The 13138-nt window shown below is 44.7% G+C and overlaps 1 protein-coding gene across 29 annotated transcripts in view; it reads left to right on the top strand.

The window, feature by feature from the left end:
* The window catches only part of Cadps (calcium dependent secretion activator), a 457138-nt gene that overhangs the window by 402234 nt on the left and 41766 nt on the right, over positions 1–13138 (top strand). For all 29 annotated transcript variants that reach the window (XM_087182504.1, XM_087182502.1, XM_087182498.1 and 26 more), the window contains one exon: positions 12047–12079. In XM_087182504.1, the coding sequence (XP_087038630.1) occupies positions 12047–12079 (33 nt within the window). The remainder of the gene's footprint in view (positions 1–12046; positions 12080–13138) is intronic.

The following is a 13138-nucleotide window of genomic DNA, read 5'->3' as shown; positions in this document are numbered from 1 at the left end:
AGTACAGCAGCCTGTAATCCCAGCAGTACAGGAAACTGAGGCAGGAGGATCAAAGTTTGAGTCCCCTTTGGGCAACTTAGGGAGACCCTGCCTCAAAATAAAAAGTAGAAAAGGGCTGGGAATGTATTTCAGTCCAGAGAACCTGGGTGCAACCCCCAGTACCACCCTCCAAAAAGTATTTCAGTATTGTTTATAAGAAAACTGAACAATTAATTACTTTTCCCAAGGACATATAGCCAGTAATTGAGAGACGAGGAGTGAACGTGGAAATGTGGTCAGTGTTCATTACCTGAAATTCTTTCCCACTATTTCCATTTGTATGCAATTAAGGGAAACCTTGTTTTTTAAACATTTCATGTAATGTGCATCTATGTAGTGCTGGGTATTTTTAAAAATATGTATAATTGTGGCAAAGTACACATGACAGAATTTACCATCTTAGGCATTTGTGAGTATCTGGTTAGGCTGTATCTAGTATATTCATAGTGTCGGGAAGCTGTCCCCAGGACCCAGCCCCAGACTCCTTTCATCTTGGGAACTAAACTGCTTGTTCACCTAGTGTGGCCCGGTGGTCTCACGAGGGGTGCAGCATGCTCTGGATCTGTTGCCAGCAATGAAGACATTTCGGCCCCTCTGGTGGCAGTGCTCTGGGGATCCACCGTGCTGCTGTGATTCCAAACATACTTCAGCAATTATGGTTTTGCTGCAGACCTCAGAAAGCATTGCAAGGGACCTTCACTGCAATCGTCACTTGGCCCCCAGTGGGAGCCACTGAGGTTTGCTCAACTGCTCACCCGCACACACAGTCCCAGTACATCCCACCCACTTGTACATTCTGTCTCACCCAAGCAGTCAGTCCCTCAGTTGGCATTAGCATTTATTCCTCTTCCCAAGATGCACTTAGAGCATCCAGATTGGGGGGAAGTTGTCAGCTTCTGCTTTTGCTTTTGCAGAGGACGTATCTGTAAACCAGGATTCCAAAATCAGCTGGAGACCTGGAGGAAGTGACCCTAGAAGACGATACATTCTTCCCACAAACTGCCTTTCTGCACTAGAACATGGAAAATTCTACTTGTTTTGTTCTTTTTTCAAAAAATCATCATGAAATTAATATAAGCACATTGGCAAAAAAAAAAAAGAAATAGTAATGAAACACTCATAATTTTTTAAGAAAGCAGCAGTCCTCTGGCCTATCCCTTTTCCTCTCCCAAACTTTGCCATCACAAGGAACCCTTAAACCATTTCATCTTACCCTCGTAGCTCCAAGTACCGTTCTTATATGACTCTGTCTTCATTGGCCAATCTTGGAGATTATTTGCCTCCTGTAGGAGACAGACCTCTAGCTCATTTCTCCATCTTCACCTTCTCCCCTGCTCCACTCCTGTTAGTTGCCTCAGTATCGTTGCTCCCCTTGACACCTTTATAACTTTAAGTTATACTCGGTGACCTTTATTTCTTATTGCACCCACATGACGAGACTACTGACCCCTTGCCTTTTTCCTTCTCCTGCTGCCTCCTTCAGTTAGTTTTCTGATCTGACATGGATTTGAATGACACACTTCTTCATTCTTATATATAAATGTAATAATTACGACTATATCTTGACTCTAGACCAGCACTGCAAAATAGAACTTTCTGTAGTAAAGGAAATATTCTATGTCTGAGCTGTCCAAGACAGTGGCTACTAGCTGCCTGTAGCTCTCAAGCACTTGAAATGTGGCTAATGCACAAAACAATTAAATTCTTAATTGTACTTTTAAAATTCATTTAAATTTATGTAGCCACATGTAGCTGTTGGATAGTTAGAGTTATACCAAACTTAATATACAGGTCCAATTAGGCATACCAACTGCTCTTCCAAGCAGAAATGATAATAATAGCTGACATCAGTTCTTACTGTGTCCCAACACTGATTTAAAAACTCAGTTAATAAGTCAACAATTTTTCAAAGAATTCTGCCATCCCCATTTTACAGATGAAGAAAATGAAGTGTGGGATGGATACATGACCTGTCTAAAGATTGGTAGAGCTGAAGTTCAGCCCTATGAACCCAGCTCCAGTGCCTGTACCCTTAATCACTTCCCTGCACCACCTCTAATCTCTATGAGAAACCTTGCATCCTTTCTCACATACACCCAACCTGCAGATCAGTGAGATGGTCACAGCTTCTCTCCTGTTCCTGGCCTGAACAGGGCTTATCATCGGGGCTTTGTGCAGAGAGATGTCAACCCTGACCCTTCCACTTCTTTCTGGGAAGAAAGAGAATGTGAAAACTGGAGACAGAGGAGGGTTATGGGCAGATGTAGACTCCAGGGAAACTGGCAGAGGCACTTACTGCCCAGTCATCCTTTTGCCTGGTAACACTAGCAGCTGGAGAACAGTCACGATGTGCCAGAGTTTGTTGTGACCCTTCATTATGTCCCTCTATGGGCATCACCTTCATTAATCCCCACAGTGACCCAAAATGGTCCATATGAGGAGCCTCACAAATAATGAGGTGGTTCATGAGAAACGCCTCAAACCATGCCTGGCACAGGGCAAACGCTCCACACATGCTGCCTATTCCTCGTCCTTTTATGCTTTGCCAAGTCTCCCTATTGGCCCCTCCTTCATTGTCTGTTACCAGTGTGAACAGTCTTCATTTATCTTACTTATAGTCCTTCCCCTTTCCCTGTTACTACAGTTTTTTCTGGAGCCTTATTTGCTGAGCTCTTATTAAGGTATTAATAGACTTTTGTTTTACTGTGACAGAATTTCTAACCTTTTCAAGGTGCAGGAAATGTTTGCTATGTCACATTCTTCCTAAGACCAGCCTCATGCATTGTCTGAGAGTCACAGACATTTTTTAAATCTGGAAGGAATGTAAGGGGAGAAACAACCTGGCCCTCATTTTACTAGATAAAGAAATGAGACCAATAGGGCAAGCAACTAACCAAAGCCAGCCAAGTATTTAATGATCAAATAGGATTAGAAATGTGTAGTTCCTGGTTCTTCCCCCTCATCGCATGGCCTCCCACTTGACTCTTGTCCTAATCCAGAGGTTAGAAAATGTCTCCTCTAAAGGGCCAGAAAGTGAATGTTTTTGACTTTATGAGCCGTGTGATCTCTTTCACAATGACTCAACTCTGCCATTGTACCACAAAAGCAGCCATAGACATGCAAATAAGTGATCATGGCTGGGTTCCAACAAAACTTTGTTTTTGGACAGTAAATGTCAATTTCATGTAATTCTTCACCTGTCAGGATTACCATTTTTCATTTTCTTTCAACCAGTCAAAAATGTGAGAACAATTTTGAGTTCATAAGCCATACAGAAAAAAGTAGCAGATGGAATTGGCCTCTGGGCCATATTTGCCAACCCTGTTCTCATCTGTGAAATGATGGCAACATGTTTGGTACAGTCAGCTCCCGGCTAACCATAAGTGAGACCCTAATGAGATGTACTGGCCAGTGCTCACTGAGCTCTTACTGTGTACCATGCGCTGTGCTGCTAAGCACTTTATCTGATGTCAACCTGTTAAGTTGCACAAGAACTCCCGAAGAAGATAACTATCTATCTTCATTTTGCAGATGACATTATAGAAACTGCAGAAGATTGAATAATTTTCATATAACTAGGAAGTGCTTATACTCCAGATCTGAGCTTACACTCCAATTGTACTACTTTTTTAACCCTTCATCTGCTTAACTTTTCTGAGCTTCAGCATCTTCATCTGTCATTGATCGATCTAATATAAGGTACACTGAACAGTGCCCTGTACGTAGCAAGGGCTGATTAAAAAATACAATGTGTGTTTAAATAAAAATATGTATTATGGTAAAAGACATATTGCCACATTAATCCCCTCAGAACACTCCTTCTCACTTTGAGCATACTTATCCCATCACTCTTGCCACTTTCTGAAGCAGCTCTGGACATCCGCTTTTGTGGGTGTCTTAGGAGGTACAATTAAAAATATGGTGAATTGGGCTGGGGATTTAGCTCAGTGGTTTTGCCGCCTGCTGTGCAAGCACAAGAACCTGAGTTCGATCCCCGGTACCAAAAAAAAAAAAATGTGGTGAATGCTGCTGCCAAGTGCCATCCAATGGAAGGACAGGCTCATAAAAACATTACACTGTGTCCTTATCCACTTTATTCACCAGATCTAGCACTATGAAACTTCTGGCTCTTCCCCAAAGTCAAAATGACCATAAAAGGTAAACATTTTAAATTAATTCAGGACACTAAGGCAGCCATGACAGTGCAACTGAAGACATTTACAAAGCAGGTCTTCCAGAGCTGCTTCAGAAAGTGGCAAGAATGATGGAATGAATGTGTTCAAAGATATGGCAAGTATTTTGAGAGTGATTAATGATAATGTGTCTTCCACTGTTACACAAATTTTTAATTTAAACATGCACTGTATTTTGTGATCACACCTCTTATATATGTACCCAATAAATATCATTAAGGATCAGGTGACTCTTCTCGTAGCCAGGAGACCTAGAAATACCAAAATGATGTCTTAGACCATTATCAGCCCCCACAGATAAATGGATAAAGCCATGTAAATGTGAGACAAGGTCACAGCTTATCTGATATCTCCGTTATTGATCGCTGCATAACAGACTATGCTAAGCAGTGCTCAAACAATCATTCAAATTTGCTCACAATGTTGTGAGTCAGCAGTTTGGGAATAATTAGGCCAGGAAGCTCTTTGGGTCCGTGTGGCATCCATTGGGGTCACTTGCTGGCTGCCTTCAGCAGGTGGATATCTGGTAACTTGGCGTCTCCCCATGTGGGATCTCCATGTATCTTCTCTCTGTAGGGGTCTCGTCTTTCTGGGCTCCTTCATAAGTCCAGGCTCTCTTGCAGCATGCTAGCCTCGCAGTAGTTGGACCCACGTGGCAGCCAGCTTTCAAGAGTGAGACAGCAGAAACCTCCTATTTAAAACTAGGATCAGAACTGACATGATGGCATCACCTCTGTCTCACTCTACTGGTTAAAGCAGTTGCAGGCCAGCCCCACCTTGGGGGAGTAGTGTGCATACTCGAGGAGGAAAAGACTTGGGAGCAGGCATTGCTGAAAACAGCTTATCACCATGTGAACTGGGCTTGGGTCTACACGCAATCCAGGGGGCTCTCCGGAGCCACAGTGGTCTCCAGGGGTCTCCTTCTAAAAGGTAATGCATGAGGAGCTAGGGAGAAACAGAATGAGAAAGGGCGAGACTACAGCTTATAATGTGCCAGCAAAAAGAGAAGATGGCCATGCTTCTTACGGTAAGATGTTCCATGATGTCACCTGAAGCAGTCTAACCATGAGAAGAAACCATATCCGCCCACTAGCAAACAGCCCAGCTGATATCCTGAAACCTAACTGGTCAAATAAGCCCTTTTGGAGATGGAAGGAAAAGCCAACAGGAACGGAGCACTTACTATGACTGGGCCATTTGCAAAGAACTTTACCTACAGGAACTCTTTTAACCCTTTACACACACTAAGGGAATCAACACAGATAAAATGTTTAGAACAGTGCCTGATCTGTCTCTTTTTAAATAATATATACAGTCATCCTATGAGGAAGTGCTATTGTCATTAGCTCTGTTTTTGAAAAGGGAAGGTGATGCTTAAAGAAATCACTTACCTGGCCCCCTGCTAGTGAGTGCAGAGCCTGAGGCCTAGGCATCACCTCTGGGCCCAAGGCTCTTTCCTGCTGCTTGTACTACTCAGAGCTCATGAACAAGACACCTTTATGCGTTTCTCATAGAGGCCAAATAACAGTTCCTTCTCAACTCATAGCACCTAGTTGCCCTTCTCTTTACTGTCCTCTGAGTGCTGCAGTTAGACCATCCAGCCCAGAAGCCTGTACTCTGGATGCGGAGTAAAGACCACACCTTTGCCGGACCCCAGAGTCCATTCAGCCAAAAGGTTTTTTGTTGAGCCACTACTGTCTACCTGGTGGTGTAGACACCGAAGGTGTAGAACCTGTATTCTAGATATGAGGGTGGCAATAGATGAAAACTTAGGACAAACAGGAGATAAAATTATTTTAGGGATGGTTGTGAAACTGAGTAACAGTTTTGCGTACTGAACTGCCTTGACTCTTAAAATAAAATTCACATCTCTAAGACTGCCTGAGTTACTAAAGAGAAGAAGCAAAACAGCATCATTATCATTAGCCGTGTGGCAGATATTTCAAAGGCCAAACACCAAGTGAATGTTGTCAGCACTTTAAAATGGTGGTGTGGTCTGCAGTTTGTAGGCAAAGACAGAGAAATCAACTCAGAGCTCTTATGAAGTCAAACAGGCAGGGGTGGAGTCAGCTCGTGCAGAGAATAAATCATTTCCTTGGTTTTTTAAGAGACCATGGGGCGAAAGGAAAGCTCAGGCAGTAGCTAATGCAGTGGTATCTGTTCACACTTCTCTTTTCTTCCATTTCTGAGTCGTACCCACCAGACTTCTGTTTGCAAAAAGAAGCTAATCCACTTTTTTTTGTCTGTGCATTGATTTACTAGTATCAAACCCCGAGGTCCTCGTGTTCTGCACCTGGGTTGCTTTTTCCCCTAATGAAGCAGGAGAAGTGGTTTAAGCCCCTGCCGCGTTCCCTATCAAAGCTACACAATGATTAACTCAGGTCCCCTGATTAGGACCAGGCAGAAGAAAATCCCTTAGTCATCAGCATTGTGAAAATCCCGGAATGGTGAGTGTTCAATCAAAAGATTACCTTGGGCACCTGAGAAATAATGGAAGAGCTCAATAGAGAAACCATTAAGCCTGTCTACATACGCTAAGTCAGGTGGAGGGTCGAGGCAATTAGCCGGGACACTCAGGCCACAGAAACCGCTTCGGACCCTCTGTCCTGACGGGTGGATAATTATTCAAATCCCTCACGTAGTTTCCTGGAGAAGCCATTTTACGTTCCCTCTCTCTCCCTCTCTCTCCCTCTCTCTCCCTCTCTCTCCCTCTCTCTCCCTCTCTCTCCCTCTCTCTCCCTCTCTCTCCCTCTCTCTCCCTCTCTCTCCCTCTCTCTCCCTCTCTCTCCCTCAGATATGACTGGTCAATAAAAGTGGTTGGATAAATACTTTTACAACTAAATAATAGGCAGTTTAGGGCATGGGAGGCCCAACACTGTAACCTGTTTCTTATGTGATTTCAAGCTACTTTGCTTTGTCTCTCTTAGCCTGTTAAGTGGGAGCATTACTAGGACCCCTGAGAAAGGCTGTGGTGAGGGTTACATAGAGCACAAAGTGTTTCTAACTCATTGCCTGATGACAGAAACACTCAGAAAAGGTCACTGATGAGGCCCTGGATGGACCAGGTTCAGTGAATGTTTAGAGAGCTTGTGCATTTAGATATCATCAAAGAAGTGGCCAGGAGTCAGGGAGCTGATGCCAGTATCCTCCAGCCCCGGTGGTGCTTTGTCCCAGGGGTGTGAGACACAGCAAGGCGGTCACTGATGGCCCCTCTTCCCAACTTCATGCAGCCCCCTTGGCCTTTCTCGATTTATGTCTCCTTTGCTGTCCTCCCTCCCCAGAACCGCCCCTGCCTGGGGTCTGGGCACAGGGCTTAGGGAGTACTGCTAGAGAAGGGATGTTCTGTCTCGCCAGAGGGGATGGCTGGAGAACAGAGGGTCCCAGGAGACAGAGTCCCACTGAAGTCACCACTCTTGTCTCTCTGAGAGCAGCTGAGTCCCTGCTGAGAAAGGATGCGGGACGGGTCCTTGTGGTGAGCCCTGGTCCTTGCCCTCAACTCCTGTGCCCTGGTGGGTGGCAGTCACAGAGAGGGCAGCATGTGTTCCTGACCATGATTGCTGGGATGGGCTTGAGGAGGGGCCTCTCTGCATGCCCAGCTCAGCCATCTGCAGGAGAGCAGGTCTTTCCCGTAAGCCTGCGTGTCCTGAGGGCTTGTTCTCTAGGGCGTGGGGTGTCACAGAACAGACACCATCCCGACCTGAGAATCAGCTCAGATACCTGCTGCTAACCTGGGGAGAGTCCAGCATCCTTTTCATAGCAAGAAATTGCCTGAGGGCTAGAGGTGCAGAGCCAGCCTGACTGCTGCCATCAGTGTGGGGAATATGTGCTTTGTCTGCACGAGTAAGCCAGTATTTCCAGCAGTCAGGGCAAGAATAGCTACATTTATTGCTGCTTGGCACTGCTACGCACATTCAGTTGGATTACCTCATTCACTTCTCCCAGGTTCCCTTCGAGTAACATTGTTATTTATCACCCCATTTACAGAAGAGGTCTAGAAAAGTTAAAGAACTTGCTCAAAAAGTCACCTGGCTAGAAAATGGCAAAGCCAGACTTCTAACTAAGCCAATTCTGACCACATCCTCTTAGCCATTTCCCTGGCAGATTTCTTTTTAAGTTAAAACTGAAAAAGAAAAGAAGACTAATACATACATACATACCCATACACACTCACACTTTTGACAATCATTCATGAAAAACAAAGACAAAAAATAACTGTAAAATAGTGCTTTTAAAAAGAATTTTGTGTTTTATTTGTCAAAAGAATGTCAGCCAGGGATTTAGCTCAGTGGTTTTGCTGCCTGCTGCGCAGCACAAGGACCCGAGTTCAACCCCACACCCCCCAAAAAAAGAATGTCTACGTGTCAGGGACAGTAGTCTTGTGTAGGTCAAGAGGGCTGTCATTTCTTTGATCCACACACAGTTCCTGTTGCATACTCATTTTCTGGTGATAATTCCAAAGCCCGAGTGGGTTGGGAGGATCTGTCATTGTTCTTATATTACAGCTGGCAAAAAAACCATATTCCTATAGATACTTAAAAATAAAAGTGATGCTTAAGGGCAGTAGCACTGCTGGCATTGTGCAGGAAAGGGTCCCAGGGATCAGAGCTGAGATCTGCTTCTGCCTGTTTTTCTCTGGCTGAACCTCACCCTGCCTGCCTTAGAAAACACCAAACTGATGACCACTTTCTCGCAAGAAGGCCAGAATCAGAGACCAGAAAGCAGCCTGAGAGGTAGCCCTCTCCCTGGGTAAAGAGACAGATCCAGAGCACCCTTCCTCACATGCGCTGGGCTTCTCCAGCACAGAGGAGGCTCTGCCGCCAGACGTGGCCACTGCTGGACAGACTCTGATGGTTTTTGTGTCCTCTTTGAGGTCCTGTCATTTTACCCATTCATCCAGATTCTGTGCTCTGGAACCAACATGACCAAGTTCAGTCCTACACTGAAGCTCCTCCTTGGACTCCATGAAGATTATGTTGTCCCTACCATTAGCTCTTCCTTTTCCTAGGCAAGATGCCCTCCCTTTGCTTTCTTTGTAGAATACACTTCTGGATCCCCCTCATCCTCATCAGTAACATCCTAAAGTTGCAATGGTCAGAATGAAAAATGATCCTCCCCCTTTTTCTAAGGAATAATAGGACCACAGTTTACCCAGAGCTATTTTTCCCCTAGTGTAGGAGGGGAGGAAGATCAATAAGGCTAAGTGCAAGCCAGAAGTTATAAGACGAGAGAACAAGCCTATGAGACTGGAGGCCATGCATGCAGGAGAGAACACGGTTTTCATTCATGACATGAGCTTGCCTCATCTGCCCCAACTGCCTGGAAAGAAACAGAATTTGACTGGTGTCATTCCCTGGATTGGAACCGCATGTTGGTGGTAAATGGAGAGTGGGCGTGTTTAAAGGTTGATCATTTCAGCTGTAGTAAAACTCAAACCAGCTGCCAAGCATCAACCACACAGAGCAAAGGAGGCAATGTCTAGCTGAGAACTATGCCTTTTCAGCGCCCACTCTGACCATGGGTGCTTGAATTCCTTGAGCTTTTCTACCAGTGTTGTGGAGATTGGGAGTTGTAAGGGAGGAATTTGGGCTCAGAAAACCACATGCAAGTCCTGGCTTCTCTGCCTGCTGAGAACCTGAGCGAATGAGAACCTGAGTGAATAAATCCCTTAGGCTCTGTGGATTTACATTTTCTCCATTTAAATGGATATGGTCAGTAGCCCCCATGTCACAAGGTGGCTTAAAGGAGAAACTGTTGTAAAAGTGTTTGGCAAAGTAAAAGCATCATCAAACTGGTAGATACTGTATGTTGGAGAGACTTAAAAAAAGAAAGTAAGCAATCTTTTAGCCTGAACTAAATTTTGGAACAAGAATGCCCAGGAAAGGTCTGGGGGTTAGGAACCATTTGGTAGAAATGGTAGTTGTGCAAAATCTGGAAAGCCCTCCTCGGATCCCTTCAAGGGCTCCAAGTGGCTTCCTCCTCCCCTGGTTTTTACAGGGTGTCAGTTTTATCATAAACATAGTGGCTCTCAGACTGACCGGCACAGTGGCTTCTCAGTCGGGCCTTTCCTCTGACTGCTCCGAGGCCAGAGCTGGCCACCAGCCCTCTCTCTCCTTCCCTCCTCAGGCCTTCCCTGAGTTCCCTTTCGAAGTCAGGTGCAGATGAGTCGGTGGGGAGACAGCTCTGAGAAGAAGGGTGTGGCCTTTGTCTCGTGACCTTTACAGGAGGCAGGCACTGCTCAAACGGCCGTGAATTGCAATTGCAATCTGTGCTGCCACACTGAGCTGGGTTCTCGGAGACCTTAACAGGGAGAATAGCAGTCACCTTGGATGTTGACAATGATTAGAGAAGAAAGAATCCATCACCCTCCCAGTGCCTGACTAATCATGCATTGCCCCCTTTAAAGGTCACCAGGCACTTCCTCATCTGTCTTCTCACTTGACCAGACCACCAACCCTACAAAATATAGTAAAGAACTTGACAGCTTTCCCCAAGATCAAATAGTTTGGGCACTTACAGGACTTTTTGTTAAATTGGGGCTTTTCCCACCCTACTCTCTTGGTTCATTGGCTGCTGTCACTTAACAGTTGATTTGGAAAAGCAGCACTGAGGGGAGAGCACAGAGAAAATGATTCCCCTGATCACTTTTCTGGGAGCCCTTTGGTGAAGACTATGATTACTGATGTTGCTGTCTGCCAGATGACAAGATGAACATAACCTGCAATTCAGCAGACCTCCTGGCTGCTTTGTGTATGGTCATCTCTTTCAGTAGAACAGGAAACCCTCCTGACCAAAATACAGTCTTAGTGCCTAGAGGGACATGTGTGGCCTGCACCTCACAGAAACACACAGAATATCAAATTTACTCCTGTTGGTTTTATTCCTCAAGCCCAGCTGTTGGTGGACTTCCCAAAACACACAGCGCTCACCCAGATTTGTTTCTAAGCCCTTTGCTGCCTTGTTCCGTGCTTACCATGCACCAGGGTGGCATGTACATTCACCCGTTTATTAACCCACTGAAATAGGCACTATTAGTATTTCCATTTTCCAGATCTTGCACCTGAGGCTGAGAGAGATAAAGTAACCTGCTCAAGGTCAGACAGTGAGTGATACAGCTGGATTCACACCCAAGTCTGACTTCAAACTCCAATTTCAAATGGTACCCTGTACCACACGCCCTCCCCCAAAACTGAAAATGAATTTCATAACCATTTCCTGAGCTTCCCCATGGGTATTTTTAGCACCTAAAATCAGGAGGCAAGACAGCAGCCTTGGGAGAGTTCCTGCAAGGCTCTGGTTCCCCAGCCTGGGACACCATGCCCTCCTGGGTTGAGGACGCCCTCCCACTGCACCCTCCTCCAGAAGACCCAATGTAGCAGAAACAGAGCTGGCCAAGCCCATTAGGGCAACTGGGCCTGATTACACCAGGACCCAGCGACAGCAATGCGGCTGTCTCTGTCTCAGCAGCCCCTCTGCTCTGCTGAGCCCACCACTCATCAGTCTGGGTGTAACTGGAGTCCCTGTCCTTTGTAAAGGGAGGGGAAATTCGAAGCTCCCAGGTCCTGTGCCAAGGCTGGACTCTGAATCAGGAAAACTGTGTGCTGACTCACTCTCCTCTCTCTTTCCCTCTGTCTCTGTCTTCCCCAAAGTAGTGGCTATGGCTTGAAAACAAATAGCAAACAGATTTCGTTTCTTAGTACCTTTTTGTCTTCTCTGGTCAGCATCATGTGCCAGCATATTGTTTGATGGTAACACCGCATCGAGCTGTGAACAATGAAACAAACACCCACTTCACTCCCATCTTCTTCTCTCCTTAGGTGAAGGCTGCTTCCAAATATGTGGATGTACCTGTGAGTATTTGAGAACTGCTTTTTGTGGGTTTGTTACTGTGTTTGACTCTAGTATTTATTTATTTTACTTTCATGGGAGTTTTGATGATGCTGTCTCCATCTGTTGCTGCTAAACTGTGCATCCCTAACTTGGATCATCAGAGAGAGACCCAGGATGTCCCATAGTAGGGGTTTTTTTTCCAGAGGAGAAGAGGGTATGAGTTCCTTCATCTGGAGGAAAGGGGCCATTTTGTAAACCCAGTTCACTTTCACTTTCATTCACTGGTCCCTTTCATTCCTCCTTCCTCCTGCCCAACTCCCTCCTGCACACACCTTGGGAGTAAAGCACTGAGCTAGAAATTTGCACAAGGGTACCAGTATTTTTTTAAACAAATAATTTCTGAATTTGTTCACTTTTGGGTCAGTGCTACAGTTGTTTTAAGAAAACTGCAAAAAACTGCTTATAATTAGTGCAGGCCTCATTAATGAAGAGAGCCCTCAAAGTTCACAGATAAAGCACTCAAAGTTACCCAAAATTTACATTTAAATTGAGGTTAAGTACTACACATGAATGCTAAAGTGTGGGATTACCTGTGATAAACCAGGATACATTTATAGACAGACTTTACCCTGCCTATTAGCAAAATAAAATTGGAGAGATTTAAATATATTCCAATAAAGGGGGAAAGAAAATGATTCTGTTTCTCCATTTCTAAGAAAAGAGGTGTGAGTCCATTATAAAATATTAAATTTAGAGAGCTTATCTCAACAGCCACCCAGGGCCTTGTACTGAACGTTTCTCATTCTGAACGTGGTTAAGTACAGTCCTTGTTCAAATACTTATTTGTTAAAATTTGTTTTTTTCTAAAAGGATTTATATTAACATTTAAATTCATTTCCCCAGGAAGCTAAGTATGTAATGGTTTATTGGCTTATTTCTCAAAGGAAGACAAAATGGAAAATTGGAGTGCATTTAGCATTAGCATATATTTTGTTTGTTTAATGAAAGAATGTACAATCAATAATTATGCTTTGAATTTATATAATACTTCTCATCAAGGGACCTCAGATACCTCGTGT

Source organism: Heterocephalus glaber, unplaced genomic scaffold (genome assembly GCF_053883595.1).
Source record: "Heterocephalus glaber isolate CG9 unplaced genomic scaffold, H.glaber_assembly_v1.0 deba00001472, whole genome shotgun sequence".
NCBI lineage: Eukaryota > Metazoa > Chordata > Mammalia > Rodentia > Bathyergidae > Heterocephalus > Heterocephalus glaber.
The sequence above is the reverse complement of the archived record's forward strand: the minus strand, read 5'-3'. Positions and strand labels throughout refer to the sequence as shown.